Below are 18,607 nucleotides of genomic sequence, written 5' to 3' on the forward strand. Positions count from 1 at the left end.
AGCATGATTGATATTTAAAATGGTAGCAAGTGCTGCTTTGTTTACGGTTTTGTACATGCAGTCCTATTGTCGGTTTCCCTTTTTGATGAATGATGAATATAGACTATTCATACATGCTGGTATAGACAATGCACATGCTAGTTGGCAGTCAGCTGTAGTATTTGCGGTGTGTTCAAGCACAGCTTTTTGGCTCAAAAGCAGCTGACGCGAGGAGACAGCTTTCGTCACAGCTAGTTCTTTGTCGTCAGCTTGATGTGTCACAGCCTTAAGATTGACAACTCCACCGGATAAAAAGAAGAAAAAAATCAAACCCATGATGGATGTGTGTGCATTTCATCACATCCATCCTCTAATATGCCCACTCTAGCTATTGTCAGCCCTCATTCAGAGTCCACTAATTGACCACTTGGTTCAATGTGATAATGTCATCAGCAACAAAAGTCATTAAAGGCTTTCTGGATTTTTCCTCCGCTCAGATAATTCTCATTCTGATCAGCGCAGGCCTCTGAGACAGCCGCTCGCTTTCAGTCAAAATGAGGCCTAAATGAGATGAGTCCAAACATTATCTGCTGCATTACTTCACCGCTTAAACTTGCCCAGTTCAATGCATTTCCCTGCCTTTATTTTCCGGTAATCATTTAAATGCAGGAATTAGATTGACTTCAGAAATTTTGCTAAACATAAGCCCTTCCAGGATAATTTGACCCGAGGTTAAGCGAATTAGCATGTAAATATGAAATTTACTAAAAAATCTCATTTCTCCAAGAGCCTAAAGCTGAAGAAAAACCCAAACCTCATATGGCATTGGCCTTAGAAGGTCACATCACTCGACAGCAAAACCCGCTGCTCCTGCAAATCCATGTATCTCATTTCATATGCGAAGAAGCCACAATGTAAAAATGGTCAGGAAAATATTCTGGAAAAAGATAGGACTGTTTTTTGGTGCATTTACAGTATTTTCTGAAGGGGAAAAAGTATAGCATAGCCTCTTCACTGCATTTACTTCAGTTTAATTTAAGATTTCTACATTTTTCATCTTGTTATTGTGATTGTGAACTTCATGCCTTGAACAAAATTAGATGCACAGATGGGCTATAATTAGATTAATGAAAGGAATAACACATTTTGTGTGCAGGAATATATGCTTTAGTAATATATTATTCATGTAGAGAAATTGACAGACAACTCCACAGGGCAAAAGCTGCTCAATGTTTAAATTCATTGCACAAAAAAATGAACCTCTACATCAGTGTATTCTTAAGTGAGAAGTAAAGTAAGCTACAGTGTTACTGCAAGCTTTTGGTAGTAAAGTGCATTGATTACTGTATATGTTATATACTGTGTATACAGTACTGACTGACCACAAAGAGCATTTGAAAGTACTCGCGTCAGTCTCCGATATAAACACATGAACTGTGCTTGCAGAGAGTACAAAAGTTGATGTGAGATCTCAGTGTCAGTGAAACACACACTGTGGCACAGATTCAGTCGAGTTATAAAGAGATTAAATCGCCCTCATCCTGCTGATATAAGGCCATCAGCCCTCTCTGTCTCACTGAGAACAGCTGGCCACAGTGACCCAGGGAGAATGAAAATCAAGCTTTAAGAAAGACAGAGAAGCCATTTTCTTTGGCACCTTCCTCACAACTCTGGGGAAGTTGGCCGATTGTTCAAAACCACCATCTGCTCTTTGCTTTGAACTTCCGATCAAAAGCTGTCATCTCACCACTGTTCCCCCCCCCAACCCTTTTATTTTATATAATTATTTATTTATTTTTTTTTTTTTAGATCACTCCTCTCCTCCAATCCCATTGTTTCGAGGGCTGTCATTGTTGCCTTCGTGCTCTCCCTGTTGATGAAGCTGAGGAATTAGCGGAGCTGCATATTGATAGCTTGTCGCGTGTGTCTCAGGCCAGGGAGACTCATGCATTTATACATCAAAGTGACAAACAGACTACTTTATTAAGACACTGTCTGTCGATAGATTTGAGGGTCACGAGGGTCTTTGCAAAATTCTGCCAACCTGCCTCTCGAGCCTGGGCCTTTGAGAGCAGCTAGTCATTCCTCCAGGACTAAACGTCCATCTAAAATGGACGTTACACATTAAATTCATTATTTAAGACAGAAAGTTAATGGCACTCTTCAGTTTTGTCGTAAGTAGAAGACACTTTTGATGGCTTTCGTCTCCCTCAAGGGTTACTCTCAAAAGACTTGAACTGACATCAAAGGCAATCATGATGATATGCTTCAAAACAGCTAAGGCGCAAAATGAATGTTAACATCAAAAATATTGAAAATAAAGCAATACGCCACTGAAGGCTATTGGGTTAAGTGATTTCATCACAAGGAGTTCCTGAAACCACCTTAATCATGGTAAAATAACTGTAACACACAGACTCAAAATAATTTAAAACAAGAGCTAGAGCAAATATTTTACATTGTATTGACATTTTTATATAGAAACAATACAGAAACAAACTATCTGTGAAATGAGATACTAGTAACACTATTATTAAAAAAAAAACAAAAACAAAAAACAAGGTTTGCATATGTTTTAGGCTTTTATCTTATGATAGGAGAATATGTAGATCGAGGAAGAAAAACACATCTCAATTTATTTCAGAGGCCCAAACTAAGCAAAAATATGTAATTTGATGCAGTTGCTGATATTTATATGACCAAAAAGTAAGATGAAATTATGATCGCTTGTAATGTAAATCAATAAGAAGTTTGTAACAGTATAGCAGAATATTTACATAAAATGCATATAAATATCAATTGTCACTCTATATCTGCCAAAAATATATCTTAGTAAGATGATATTTTAAATGATTATCAAATGATTATCAAAGCTCTGCTGTTTTAATTGGGAGTTAAAACATATAATGCAATGTAATACAATGATGATTGAGAGATGAACAAATAAACGTCCCTAAAAAACCTGATGTATAATATTTGATACTTACATTTCAGCATGATTTATTATGAAAATAACAGAAGGCATTGTGTACAACAGGTTTTTCAGATCAAGTTCTGATCATGATCATGTAAGGGTGGACCTCCTACAGGGTTTCAGGCAGTAGGGTTGCCGAGCGACTAAAGAAACGTTATCAGCAAGATGGTAGAAAACTGTACATTTCTTGTCTATTACCACCCACTGCAACTTATACCAACGACGGAAATAAGTGCAGTTACAATAGCTAAATATGTGCTAGAGCGTTGCTATAGTGTGACAATATTGTATTGCAATAGGGAGCACATTAATGTTAATACTAAATCAAAACTAGTTAGCACAATTAATTTGTAATTGAAAGGGTTTAATGGCAATATCTGATTATGGTTACACTTAAAATAATTACAAAATAGATGTATGAGATGATAAAATCATATACCATTAATTGTGCCCAGCATGTATGTAAAAAGTTACCTGAGAGATAGAGAGAGAGTGTGAAAGAGAAAAAGAGAGAGAGAGGGGGGGCCAGAGAGTGCCCAAGAAAAGCCAAGAATCAAAGAGAGCCCAGAAAAAGAGCAGAGAATCAAAGAGCCAGAGCAATAGTTACAATCTTCTTTTATCCCTTCCTTGACCATGTGACTGAAACCCAAATGTGAGACATTCAAACTGACCAATCAGAAGATTAAAACTTCCCCCACTGTACTAAAAGTGTGACAATTTGTGTTGTACATACATTTTAGCTTTCAACGCTATCAACACCTTTGAGCCTTCCAAATGGCCCTTGTAGCAAGAGAGAGGGGGTTGAAACAGTAAAGCAAATGTCTTTGTTCATTTTAAAATATCTTTGGATATTTTAAACCTTACAATCATAATTCAGAGGTTATAGAAATATGCCTATCAAATATAATGCATTAGGTTTTACAGGGTTAAAGGGTTAGTTCACCCAAAGTTGTTATTTTTGTTTAGTTTTTGTGCACAAAAAGTATTCTCGTCGCTTCATAACATTGAGGTTAAACCCTTGTAGTCACAGTGACTATTTTAACAATGTCCTTACTACCTTTCTAGACCTTGAATGTGGTAATTACATTGCTTTCTATTAGGGATAAAAAAAATAATAATAATATTAATAAAAAAACTTCTTAATTTGTGTTACAAAGATGAACAAAGGTCTTACGGGTTTGGAACGACATGAGGGTGAGTAATTAATGACTAAACTAACCATTTAATATTATTCAGCCTACAGTTGGGCTAATGGTCTATATTGGCTGTTTATCTCAACTTGGTGTATGAATATACAATCTGCGTTCAATATTTAGAGGCAGAACTATCCGTCTTATAATAGTATCGACCCATAAACAAGCCTGAACACCCCTACCTCTGATATCCACCTACCTGCATGGCCAATTAGCCAGAGTAAATGCTTTACACGTATCCTGCTGGTAACCGGGCAGCACACAGCACTAATCAGTTTGTCCATGCTTGCGCCGGTGCGTCCCGTGGGCTCAGGAATGACGGTTGGTGTTGAGCAGCCTGTGAACAACCTGGCACAGGTGTGTGTGGTCGGAAAAGGCAGATGGGGAAAAAGGGCAGCACCTGCACCAACCGCTGGGATGCCACTCTGCCCAGCTGTGCTCCTGTGGGCCACATACTGTACTTCAGAGGAGACACGCACTCCTCACACTACAGCAGTGCCCCGATGACACTCCAGCTGAGTCAGTCCTGTTTTCATTTGCTCCACTGATCTGTGTTGTTGGAATACGGCCGTGCCAGCGCAGACTAAATTAGTGTTACTTGTGTGTAATAGGACACAGAAAACACGTATGTAGAATAGCTGGCTCTCAAACGCATGACTGGCACCAGATACAGTTTCTCTTTCTCTCTCTACTCCTCTATCTTTATCTCTCCTGCTTGTGCTCCCTGCGGATTCTGAATCGCTGATGTGTGCTGCTTAGCTTCTGCTCTTGCCACTGTCCGGTCTTGGTAAAAGCACAACAATTAGGTCTCTTTTCCTTTTTTTAGCATCCCTGGAGATCCGTAAAGCTGTTTTTGTTGTATATCGTTGTTCATTTCAGTGCATCACATGGGCGGTGCAAATTAGGTCTGGCATGAGAGGCATATGAGGGACATCTACTGCATCTAATAGTAATATTTTGAATTCAAATATGCTCAACAAAGATTGGGTTAGTTCACCCAAAAATGAAAATGCCATCATCATTTACTCACCCTCATGTCGTTCCAAACCCGACCCTATAGGTCGTTTTTCAAGCACCTTATTACGACCTATATTTACGTTTTAAAGTCATGCGCCCTCTAGCGGGCATAAAAATAATGACAGTGTCGTGTTACGTCTGTCGCCATGAAATGATGTATGACCGTCGTTACCAATCAAAATGTGTGTTCATTTAAATGCAGTGTGTGGACTTTTTACACCATTTGTCGTATTTCCATTTAGCAAAACTCATTTTTTTTATTAACAACTACACCCACCCCACCCCAACCCCACCCCAAACGCTATATTATGAATGCCAAGTCAGTATTTCGCGATGTTCAGGCCCCCAAAATGCTGTCATCATGCAAAAGAATGGCCAAAACATTTTCTATTTTTAGCTGAAAATGGTGTTGTGTAAATGAGCCCTTGAAATAGAAAGAAAAATGTATTATGGTATTGGTTGCATAATCTGTGTGTTTGTTATTAATATCCCATTTTAAATGCCTTTACGCTGTGTTCTTGTGTTGTTTTAATTGTGATGGAATGCTTTGTGATCAAACCATTGTTCCAATTAGTCCTTATTTACAAAGATTAGAAGGTATACCTCTCATTAGTCGACACACAGGGCTTGTTTAGTCAGTGCTTTGTTCCTTGATTTTCACATCTTTTGATGATGCAGAGTTAATACACTCACAATTATTTCCGACACTCCTACCTGATCAATTCCTCAGATAATAGCTGAAGCAAATCTTCACCTACTGGTTAAAATTACTGAACATTTGTGCTGAAAAAGTAATGTTTTCTTATTAGTTTCTTTTATTACTTTTGTCTTCCTGCAGACTTGCCATTGGTGAATCTCTCTGTGGAGCCTCAACCAATCCTGGAGGGAAACCTGGTGAAGTTTCATTGCTCAGCCAAAGCTAATCCACCAGTCACCCAATACAAGTAAGACACCCAACACAATAGAGAGAAAAAAGCCAAATCATTCAGTACTGTAGGTCCTTCATAATAACACATCCTGTGATGATGATGATCAAATACAATTCTAATTCACATTAATCTTCTGACTGGCACATCACTGTGTTGCAGAAATGCTCTGGCATTTAGTTGCAAATATTTTTAGAGCCGTCTCAAAGCTGAAATCCACTATCCTGGCTGGCATCGGTTTGCTATGTCTAAGCCAAGACGAGGATCGGGGCTCCACATCGGGCATTCAAATCAAAGCAGGGATGCGTCTATCTGACACACTGATCCAATATCCAAGAATAATGTTTCCTGTCCTCTCCAAACAGATGAGAATGAGGTTGAAATACAAGTTATTTATTTCCGTGAGATGTAGCCTCGGCCTTGCGGAGGGCCAATAGCGAGACGATTTGTTAGAACATGCTTTTCTGTGTGGGTTTTAAAACTAGGTGAAAAATAAGAGCAGTAAAATCAATAGTGAAGGGAATTGAACAGCGGTGAAACTAGATGTACTGAGGAATGGGACGGATGTATGATACAGTTGTAGGTGGGCAAATCGAGTTGTTTCTAGCTTCTTCTTTTCTTTTCTTTTTTTTTAAATGAAAGATGCTGGAATCAGACATGCCTGTGTTTGATTACCCATCAGGCCGGAGGAGAGCCTTGGCAGAATTAAGACACATTGGCCGTTTTGTTTTTCACACCTGAGAATCAGTGAGATGACTAGCTTCTGCTCAGAATAGCAATGGCATAACTTACAGATTTACACAGAAATAATGTCATAATAGTATGGCAGAGTGTAACAATTCAGGCCAGAAATATTTACAGACTGCATTGACTTCAGCATGTCAAGTTACCTTGTTATTTCCACCTACACTGTTGTACATGCATGTTATTGTCTCTTCATGGGTACGCATTAGCACACATAACTGCCAGAGTCTTAATTATAAAAGACAGGACCAATAACATGAGCTTAAGCTGTAGTGTATTTCATTTAGTATAGGCTTTATTGCTGTTTACATGTTTCAAATACTTTTTCAAAACCTATACATTGTAGCTTTAGTAGTCAGTGTGTTACTATTCTAGTTATGCAATTGTCCATGGACATTTTGTATTTTTTCTTATCTGTTAGATTTCTTTGTTCTTTATTCCTGTGAGGTCTGTGGCATTGGATGTTGTCGTACAATATCTGTAGGAGTAATATTCATCCTGAATTCAGCTTGAGGAAACAAAAGATAGCTAGCAGATGAGGGACAGAGCGAAGGAGAGGGACTGCGGAGCTGTGAAAACCCCGCCAGGCACAGCACTTTATTTTATTTAGCCATTTTATTTATTTATTTTTCTTCAGTAGGTTGTGATAGTGTCATTTTTTTCTTCTTCTATGCAGTAAATACATATTTTCACAATGTTAACTTTTTAGCAAACATTGTTAGGATGTTCCATTGGCCAATCTGGTACACTTTGAAAAAAAAAAATTGATGTTAACACTTTGATAGTCCACTTTAGACATTCTACTTTGCAACTACATGTCAACTAACTCTCATTAGATCATTAGTAGCTTAATATCTGCTAACATTTTATTGATGCTCCTCAACAGACATTCTACTGACTATAAGTAACTTTGCAACTACATGTCAGCTCATTCTACTAACCCGTACCCTAACCTAACAGTAAACTAATAGTCTAATGAGAGTTAGTTGACAAGTTACTTATAGTTAGTAGAATGTCATTCCTAGTAAATTTTACAAACAATTACAAAGGAACAGCAAGTAACACATTGAATTAAAAGTGAAATTCATAGGTAGAAACACTGAAATATTATTTTAATGTAAAACACACTCCAATAATCTTTGTTTTATTGACAACTTTGAAAAATATATATAGCTGCAATTACTATTACTTTTTAACAGTTATCGAGGTTGAGCCAAAAACTTAGGACTCGTTCGCCAAAGTTGGTTTTTGATATAATAATTAACGAATGATTCGATGGACAGCGGCGGTCCTAGAGGCAAAGTTGCTCAGAATGAGGAGTTCTACCATGTGGTACGAATGTTGTGGCCGTGTTTGAAAAATCACATGATACACGATCCTTTACGCACATGAAAAACGTGAAGGCGCCCCCTGGTGGCTGATTTCTTTCAAATTTCTCACAGGCCTCTAGGGCTGTGAGTCAAACACGTCCCAGCGAGTTTCGTTCCGACTGGCCTCCGTTAACCTTGTCTGATATCTGCTCAAACTTCATTGGCTGATGGCGGACATGTTTTTTGAGATACGTCAATGTCCTCATAGACAGTCATGGCACCTCAGATGAATACACTGCATAGCAATTTTTAAGTTGATTGGACTAATGGTAAAGTAGTTATAGCCATTTTTTTCCCCCTGTTATAGTGCCACCAAGTGGCCAGTCGCCACATCCTTTTTCACGTGACCACAGAATAAGCTCTTACATAGGTGTGCTGAGTTTGGTGAAAATATCTTATTTCGTTCACGAGTTATAGCCATTTTAGTAAAAGTGGCTCTGGCCACTTCAAACGTTTTGGCAGCCCTTAGGGACCGCAGAAAGATTGAAATAGTATTTTATGTAAAACATACTATAATCTTTGTTTTATTTACAACTTCGCAAAATGTGTATGGTGTATTAAACATTATATCAAAAGATTTTATAACAGAACTGGGAGCTTGTTCTGTTCTTGTGTCGGTACACAAAAAGCGTGTGCAGGGATTATGAATTTGTGGGAAGGTATGGTTTACAAATATGAGGGCACAGATTGGAAATTCGTGAGTATGGTTTATTAATCTGTGGGTGTGATTTGTTTGTGATTAAACTGAGGGGATGAATTGCAAAACTGTGGCCATGGATTTTCCGGTCTTTTTTTTTTTTTTTCTCGTACGGGTTTCTTCCCAGGCTCTGTAGTACGATAACACAAGTACATTGAAAACTGGTGTAGAAACAATTTTTACCAACAAATTGCTAGTAATAGTAACGAGTAACGCATTGAAATTTTAAAGTAGAAAAGCTGAAATAGTGTTTTCTTGTGATATGTACTTCAATAATCTTCTTTACAACTTTACAAAAATATATATATATTTTTTTTTTTACAGTGCAAATCATAATATATTAGGTCATGATATAATGGTGAAGAGTAAATATACAGATAAATATGCAGATGTTTGGAGAGTCAAGCACTGTTTCAGCATTGTAAAGATCAATTGTATGTGTCTGGGTCGCAGTCGTGGAGTGAAGCTGTACAGTCTCAGTAAACTATGGCAGTTTTGCGGTAGTCTTCTGCCCTTTTCCATAGCCTAGCATTCAGATCTGGCCTGCAAGCTAGGAAGCTGCATTGTGCAAATTGCATTTGTCACGTTGTTTTTAAAGATAAATAGATTTTGCAGAATTTGCACAATTAATTAAGTGAATCGTGTGCTGAAACAGCACTGATAGTGCGTGAAAATATTCCTCATTATTGCAATATTTGCAAATATTTAGAGAATGTGAGCTGTGCAGAGCGAGGAATGAAGTTGCGTGATTTTGCCTGAAGGAAGCAGTCGGAGCGTCAGTGTTTTCTTTCACTCCAGGGTCTGTTCTGATAGCACTCCATCATGAGCATAACACATTAACAGCCCATGAATTCACCACATTAGACTATTAGCAATCAGAATTTGTGAAATATTCTTTCTAATAATATGAATTCCTAAATGCTATCCGTCTCAGGACAGTGCACTGAGTTCCTCTTTCTCACTTCCATGTCTATGGGCCCCGTAGCAAGTTCTGACAGACATTGATCTGAAGGAATTTAGTGGCATCTCACTTGTGAATTTAATGAATGTCTTGATTGACGCTCGCTTTGATGACTTTCGCTGTGGGAGAGCAATAAAAATATCAGAGCCAGAGAGCGTTAGAATTAATGATAGCCTTCCAACTAGGATTCATGTACCATGCTGCATTGAAATGTCCCTGACATTAACGTGGGGTAATTTTGTTGGCCATTGATTGAGGGACTAAAGAAGTAGAAATGCTATTATTGTGGTGTCGACATAATGTGGTGTGGTGAGGAGTGGTAAGTACCCAGAGTCATGTGCAATGAGATGGATCATTACCACTCGGGTTCATTTTATGATATGGGAGTCAGGAAAGATGTGGACTTCATTTGGCCCCAAAATAGTGTCTTAAGAGAGAACATGAATTTTCTTGACAGTGACTGTTTTATATCTGTGTAAAGAGAGTAATCTGCTCCTTGAACATGGTGCTTTATATTGAAACCATGCAATATTTTTTAATATTTAATAATATTATATCTATCTATCTATCTATCTATCTATCTATCTATCTATTTATTTTAGATTTTCATTTGCCATTTCATTTGTCTTTTACTATCTATGGAAGCTTGTTTCTGCCATGAAATAAAAAATAAAAAAGGTAACTGTGACTTTTTATATCACAATTCTGACTTTTTTTTCCGACAGAATTGCAAGATATAAACTCACAATTTATAGTCAGAATTGCGAGTTAAAACTCAGAATTGCATGATATAAAGTCTTGTGACAAGAATTGTGAGATATAAAGTCCGAATTGTGATATAAAGATATAATTATGTGATATAAAGTCTGAATTGTGTGTTATAAAGTCAGAATTGTGAGATATAATCTCGCAATTGCGTTATAATGTCCAATTGTGAGAAAAAAAAGAAAAAAATTCTCAGAATTGCGAGTTTATATCTCACAATTCTGACTTTATAACTCGCAATTGCATGTTACTCGCAATTGTGTTTATATCTCACAATTCTGAGAATAAAAGCCAGAATTGCAAGTTATAAAGTCAGAATTGTGAGATAAAAAGTTGCAATTACTTTTTTTATTTTTTTATTTAGTGGCGGAAACAAGCTTCCACAACTATCCCTGGCAATGTGTTTGACAAGTTAAAAAAAAAAAAAGAGAGAGATAGAAAAGAGTAAACATGTCCTTTGATTCATCTAACAAACAAACAGATTTACTCCCCAATTATCACAATAGCAATTATGTTTCATGCATTGTGCTTGTTAGTTGTCTGTTTTGAGGATAGTTAAGCCATGTTGTGTGTCTCTGCAGTGATGTCTTTGACATAGCTGATGAAGAGGTTTTCATGGTGGGCTGCTTGCTTTGCTTATCAAGCGTTTGATGTGCACACACAGATACGGGCGGTTCCGTTGTTTGTTTTCCATGGCCGCGCACCCCAGCGATTCTCAGAAGCAGCCAGACATGATTCATCAACCAGGGAACAGCACATGGAAAACTAACCAACAGCAACAGATGCAGCCGATATCTCAAAACAGAAAATTAAACTCCGGGCATCTGTCCTGCTGGCTGCTAGATTGGCCAATATGAGTCCATGTCGTGATGGTATCATAATGGAGAGAACAGCAGCTTTATTGTAACCTAGAAAGTGTGTGTGGCATCATCCCAGACTGGGAGAGAAGGATGGAGAAGACAACCTCATCATCTCCAGCACCTGTCCCACAGATAAATATTGAAACATCATCTGCCCCAGTACGAAAACTGAAGCATTAGATCTATCAAATCCAATCTGTGTTGCTGTTTACTACACACAGTTGTTCTGATTGTTCTATACATACATACAGTCAAACCAAAATATATTCAAACACCTTGAACATTTCATTCATTAATACAGTTTATTCACTATAGTTTAAAAAAAAAAAATAGTAATAAAATATGACAAGATCTCAGAGTTAAACTGTGTCAGAAAACATTAATCTTAATTATGTCAGATAACACTTAAGCAAAACATGGTCAGGTCAAAGTGTCTGAATAATTTTTGGTTCCAGTTTTTATCAATTTTACTGGTAGTCCACTGTATGAATAATTTTTGGGTATAATATGTCACAGTTTACTTTATTTTGCTATCTTCACTTACATAAATTAACTATAGTGTCCTGCACCAACTAGTAAAAATATATCAAAAATATCTGAATAATTTTTGGTGTGGCTGTATATATATATATATATAAATATAATATACATGACATACAACTGTCAATAGAAATGACATTAAAGCATATGTTAGTTTACCATAAATCCTTGTCAGTATATTCTGAATTTTTCACAGACAATAGAAGTAATTATGAAATTACATATAGCTAATTGCATTTAATATAAATTTAAACTATAATACATTTTCATTGAATTGTAAATAAATGAAAAAAAGTGTCCAAAATAAAATTAAGTGTCTGAAAACATTACATTCAGTGCACACTTAAGTATATTCTTTTAGAGTATATTATTTCCATAATAAGTGTACTTCTTTTTCCCCAAGGGTACACCTCTCCAAACAATCAAAAAAGATCTGGTTGCACTTTATTTTACAGTATGTGCATGTTTAATGTACTTACAGTGTACTTACCAAGAAAGTACTGAATAATATAAGGTAACTACATGGGTTAAGATTAGGTTTAGGGGTATAGGTTCAGGACTAGTTATACTTAGTTATTACTACTTAGTTATTACCCAGTTATTGAAAGTACTACAATAAGTATATTGTATGTACACGCGAAACAGGACTGTAAAATAAAGATCCTACAAACACAAGCATTGTTTTGCTGTTGCTGTTATTTTTTTATTGGAAAAAAAAAAAAAAAATGTGAGCAAAAAACTGTTTGGACCCAAAGTTCACCTGAGCATTACCTTATAAGACTGCCAAACATTCAATTCCTCCTGATGCTGTACTCTTCTACTCCAGAATAATAAAGGAGTCTTAGAGTTAGACAAAAGTTCACACAGACACTTTGTTGGGTTTCCACTGGGAGGTCATGTTTGTTCTGTTAGAAGACCCTGGCTGAAGCCCAGTGGAGCCACTGTGCTCACGGATGTTTTGGCTCTTTCAATGTGCAGCGCTGAATCCTTCAGCTCTGGCAAAGCTAACCCGCCATTTGGGTCTTTCCTGCCGGCCAAACCTCCCAGTCTGCCACCCCACAGGCTTAAAACCAACATGCAGTCCTGCTTTGCTCTGTATTGCCATAGTTTTGTGCTGTCGGAATACTAGTTTGAATTATTGGTAGAGCTGTCAGTTGAAAAAAAAAAGAAAAAAAGATTTAATTAAATAAGCAATTTGTCGCTGAGTAAATCTAATTAATAACAATTAATCGCACATATTATTTTTTTCAGTAAACAGGTTCCATGTGATTCACAGACAATGCATTATTGTGAAAGCTCTCCACAATAATGCAATGTCTTTGAATCGCTTGGTACATATCAATGAATAGACATTACAAAAAGAGAATTTAGAAGTCAGGTCTATAGATATTTTTACAAAAACATGAGTGAACAGATCCATACTCCCCTTTGTGAAAAAGAAGTACACTTATAGCACACAAACTTGAAACTGTTAGCATTACAGCGGCAATGTTCTGGTAAAGCCTGAGGAAGATTTAAAAGGCTTGCATGGGCGGCGCTCCATAAATATTGTCTGTCATAATAGTTGCTTTCCCCTATATTGACTCGAGGAAATGGGATTTAAATTAATAGGAAAAATGTGCTGCTTGTCATAAGGGACCACAGCCGTGATTGATCATAACAGAAAGAGAACTGTATGAATACAAGTTTATAATGAAAGACGCGCGTAGCTAACGCACAGATATAAGCTAGTTACTTAAAAGAACATGATAATCATCCTCCTAGGCTTTTCTAATAAACAGGCTATTTAAAGCTGAATGAAATGATGGCATAGTCAATCTTCTCATCTAATTACAAAGCAGCTGCTTCAAAAGCTCCTTGTGTAATTTATATGTTACTGCTAGAAAGAAAAACTCTTTTAGACATATAGCAGGTGACTGCTTCTGTAATTGCCCATAAATATAAAGTTTCACAGTGGTGCATATTCACTTCGCCTAGAGCAATTTTGTCGAGGATGGAGGCGACGTGCACAGCCGTCTGCCCTGATTTGAATATTTTTGGAAGCACAGGTGTGCCTGTGCAGATTTAACAGACTGTGTTCTAAGCTGCTTATGTTAACAACATGAAACAGTGCTTCTCAAGCACACTAGCTAGGCCAATTACAACTGCTCTCCCTCCTTATTTTAATTTAGTCAAGAGGGAGACTGTTATCATTTAAATGACACTCTATCGGGGCCCACAGATGGTATGAGTTAGTTGCAGAGGTAATGAATTGTGCACTCACTCCCACAGAGCAGGTGAATAGTGAAGTTTTGGCACCGTTCTAACAGTGCCGGCTGCTTTGAGTGTACTGAGATGTAAAACTGGCTTGGTAAAGCGATGCTTCTCGACAGCGAGGAGTTAACTGGCATTGAATATAATAGTTTATTGAAATATTGAACCTAGTGTCAGGCTGTGACACCCATTCTCCATTGGCTTTGGCTTGTACAAATGTGTCCCATCATAGTTGCCAACAGGGAACCGCAAACTAGACCAAGCAAGAGACATAGAGATGCATTACATTGTCAGTTTGGGAGAAACTCCTGCCGGAAGATGCATTCCTCTTACATAAACATATAGTTCCTCAGAGTGCTGACAATTTATTAACATCTGGTGTCATTGGTACAGTATATGGGGTTTGTGTCGTGTGGAGAGGGGCTTGTGTCTGTTAGTCAATTCAGGATTTGTTTTTTTGCCAGTCTGTTTCCATTCAGTGTTGTTAACTTGATATCCAGGCAAAAAACATGCTGAGGCAAGAGAAATCTCACTTCAATGATTTGTCATATAACAGTGTTGTAATTTCCTCAAACAAAACAGCCTTGGAGACATCGGCTCCCACAGAAGGTGGTTGTCTTTCTTTCTGTCGGTCTCTAACCACCTACAGACAGACAGCTATCATGTCTCATTGATGATGATAATAGAAGCAACTGGATTAGACACCAGGGCTGCGTTCAGCCCAGACAAAACGTTGCAAAACGTTTTTTAAACGGAAACGGTGGTGCGTTGAACACCCCGTTCTGATGACGCAAGAGATGCAACTATGGCAGCTGAGTAGGCCATTCTTTGTGTTCTTTTTGAAGAATTTTCGGAGCCTGATGAAGTCGGTATAAATACGTGTTTAATAGTGCAAAATACGCTTGATGTTACAGTCACTGCCCTTGCCGTCCAGAATAAAAGAGAACATCCCAATAAAGTGAAGGGATTTGTGGAAACTGTGGTTCCTAATTATTGTGATCCAGCATTTGCCTTTATGTTTATGAAAGTATCACTTCACAATACAATAGCAAAATATATAAGTATAGTATTTTTATGTTACATTAATCAGTGTCTAGCACACCTTCCTAAGGAAAGGATATGGACCAGAAGACATTGCAATCAAAGCCACTGGAAGGCAAGCCTGCAACCTTTAGCCAAAAAAAGCATAACGACTAATGCTAAGGCTTCACTATGCTGATTAAACAGCTTTTGTGGGGAAATAGCTAATAATTTAATTAATCTACAGCCTGTTTGCTAATCTTCAGCATGTTTTACACTAAACAATACTTTCGTTGGGAACTATATGTAGATTTTAGCTTGATAAAAATGTATTTTTTTAAGAGAAGGCAGACTAGGGAATGTTGTGACTGATGTCACTGCCATTACACCATAGACTGAGAGGTGCTGCATGTGATTAAGTTAGCCGTTACGCTTTCACCAATGGTAAGAGATACAGACCCTCCTATCTCCCTATAATAATACAATCTCTGTTGCAATTATTAAATGATATTTAGACAGACTTAAAGAAGTTCCAGATCTATACTTGTGCTCTTATTATTTAAGTTATTTTGCCATTAATGTAAATAAACATGTGCAAACAATATACTTGCTCTTGTCAATTTATTTTGATGTTAATTACATTTACGAGCTGTTTCTTTAATACTGCGTGGTTTACATGCATGTTGATGCTGATTGGGCTGACATTTTTGACACACCCACCAAACAAGAGAAAACGTATCTTAAACCCGGTGCACACCGTTTCCAGGAAACATATTGTTCAACCCGGAAACCATAGCAAAACGTTGCGCACCGGTTTGAGCTTGAACGTGCCCCTGGTCTTCCTGTTATTGCCATGGTAACCTCTAAATTGGGTTCCACTTTCTTGTGATAGCGTACACCTGGCAGGGACTCATAATGATGGCTTTCTGTTCTATTAAAGAAAAAAAGTTAGGCTTAAAAAGGGTTAATGTGTTCTCGACTTGTGGATCTGATACCACTCTTACAAATGAGCTAAAGGATACGTATCAAATTATCTTAGAGAGTACCACTGTGGCCCGCTCGAGGTGAAAACTAGATCTCAGACCGATAGCAAGGCTTTGAATTTATAAATGAACTGTAGGGGAATTTAAGACTGAAGTTTGATGTAATAACTTGAATCAGTGAAAGTGTTTTTTTTTTTTTTTTTTTTCTCAAAGTAGGACATATTCAAAGATAGACATCTTTGGCTGGACCTGGTACAACATTCTGATAAAACATAGCCCTAACCTGGTTCATAACCCTTAACTACCTATAAAATTAGAAAGGAAATGATAGATTGATAAGAATGTTGCACCAATCCCAGCTCTAAACGTAACCCTTAAATCTGACTAGTTGACAGAAGGTTTGTTCCATGACCAACTAGGAGAGGTGTGTTCAATCCTGCTTCTAGAGGGCCACTTTCCTGTAGAGTTTAGCTATAACCTGCCCCAACACTGGAAGTTTCCAGTAATCCTGAAGACCTTAATTAGCTGTTTCATGTGTGTTTAAGGAGTGGAGCTAAACTCTAAACAGGAGCAGGATTGGACACCCCTAAATAAGGATGTTGTTCAAGGAAGTAACTGGTAAGTGTTCCTTGAACAACATCCTTATTTAGGGGTGTCCAATCCTGCTCCTGTTTAGAGTTTAGCTCCACTCCTCCACTCCACCACACTCGTTCACTAAGCTGAACAGACACACTCACTGACGGCCCGACGGCAATTCAACATGCTGATTCGGCCTAAAAAACCCAGACGGCCGTCAGTGAGAGTGGCTGTTCAGCTTAGCGAACAAGTCAGTGCACGAGAATAAAAGCGAAAGTGATGAAAGCGAGCAAAGAAGTCAAGGAGGTATACACAGAAGGCTGTTATAATTTTAGGTCATGGTACCCAGCTGGAATTAAGTAATCGATAAGCGTGATTGATATAAGCAAGAGCTGCTTTGTTTACTGTTTGTATATCTGCAGTCCTAGTTTCGGTTAACCTTTTTGAATAACAAAAAATAGACTATTGATACCTGCTGATATAGACAGATATTTACAGGTGCAGAACGCACATGCTAGTTGACAATCGCCTTTAGTCCTTTTGGTGTGTTCAAGCGCTGATTTTTGGCTTTTGTCGCTGCAAGTTCTTTGACGTCGGCTTGGTGTGTCCTAGGCTTTAGAGGTACAACAGCTTGTAAAAACTTTGTACCTTGTATACCTCTAAAAGGTGCATATATTGGTACATCGGAGTAGCAATGTGTATCCTTAAGGTACTTGTATATTTGTTGCACTTTTTTTTAGAGTGTACAGAACAATGACATCCTGCAACATGTTTTGTCTTTCAATGCTAAATGAAATATATAAAACCATCAAGTTCACTGGCTTTTGTTTGGTTTGTCACTAACTTTTGTTTAGTACTACTTTGGTACTTCATGCTCAGAGTGGGCTTCAAAACACTATATCATCTCTTTCTGCTGTTTGTAGGTGGGCAAAAGGAGGAAGCGTGATAAAGGAAGTGTCTGGAGATACTTATGAGGTTGTAGTGGACCACTCGTTCTTCACAGAGCCAGTTTCCTGTGAGGTCACCAACCCACTTGGGAGCACCAACATCAGTCGGAACGTGGATGTCTACTGTGAGTTCTTTCTGTTTGTTCATAACAGAGGTGTCCAAACCATCCTGGAGGACCATGTTCCCATAGAGCTACTACTGCTCCAACATACCTGCACACATCTGATAATCCTAAACACCTTGATTAGCTGGTTCAGGTGTGTTAAATTAAAGTTGGACCAGGAATATGACCCACCTTGAGAAGGATTGGACACCTCTGGTTAATAATTTTTGAAGGTATCTCCACAAATATCAGGAGACAACTTATGAGAGACTTATTCTCAGCTTTCTAAAACAAGCTTTTATAACCTGATCTGTTTTTCTCCAGTTGGACCTCGGATGGCAGCAGAGCCCCAGTCTTTACAGGTTGACCTAGGATCAGATGCTGTGTTTAACTGTGCCTGGACAGGAAACCCATCTTTAACTATTGTATGGATGAAAAGGGGCTCTGGAGTGGTAAGATCCTAGATATTGCTCTTTAAACCCAAGTTAGCTCGAAGTTTAATCTTTGAAGTAAACACACAGTTCTCTTACACCAACCATCCCATTGTTCATTCTAGCTACATTAATAGTACATTGATGTTCAAACAACATTCTGTCTTTGTAAAGAAGAAGAGATCAATCAGACATGTAAAAAATCACATTTATTTGATTTTTTGGCTTTTCATCCATTCATTTTAAACTTCAATATTATATTCTTCA

General features: G+C 37.8%; 1 protein-coding gene across 9 annotated transcripts in view; it reads left to right on the forward strand.

Annotated features, from left to right (window-relative positions):
• kirrel3b (kirre like nephrin family adhesion molecule 3b) overlaps nucleotides 1-18,607 on the forward strand; it is a 227,340-nt gene that overhangs the window by 180,394 nt on the left and 28,339 nt on the right. For all 9 annotated transcript variants that reach the window (XM_051870448.1, XM_051870449.1, XM_051870452.1 and 6 more), the window contains exons 6-8: nucleotides 6,002-6,107; nucleotides 17,782-17,930; nucleotides 18,234-18,361. In XM_051870448.1, the coding sequence (XP_051726408.1) occupies nucleotides 6,002-6,107; nucleotides 17,782-17,930; nucleotides 18,234-18,361 (383 nt within the window). The remainder of the gene's footprint in view (nucleotides 1-6,001; nucleotides 6,108-17,781; nucleotides 17,931-18,233; nucleotides 18,362-18,607) is intronic.

Source organism: Ctenopharyngodon idella, chromosome 18 (genome assembly GCF_019924925.1).
Source record: "Ctenopharyngodon idella isolate HZGC_01 chromosome 18, HZGC01, whole genome shotgun sequence".
Taxonomy (NCBI): Eukaryota; Metazoa; Chordata; class Actinopteri; order Cypriniformes; family Xenocyprididae; genus Ctenopharyngodon; species Ctenopharyngodon idella.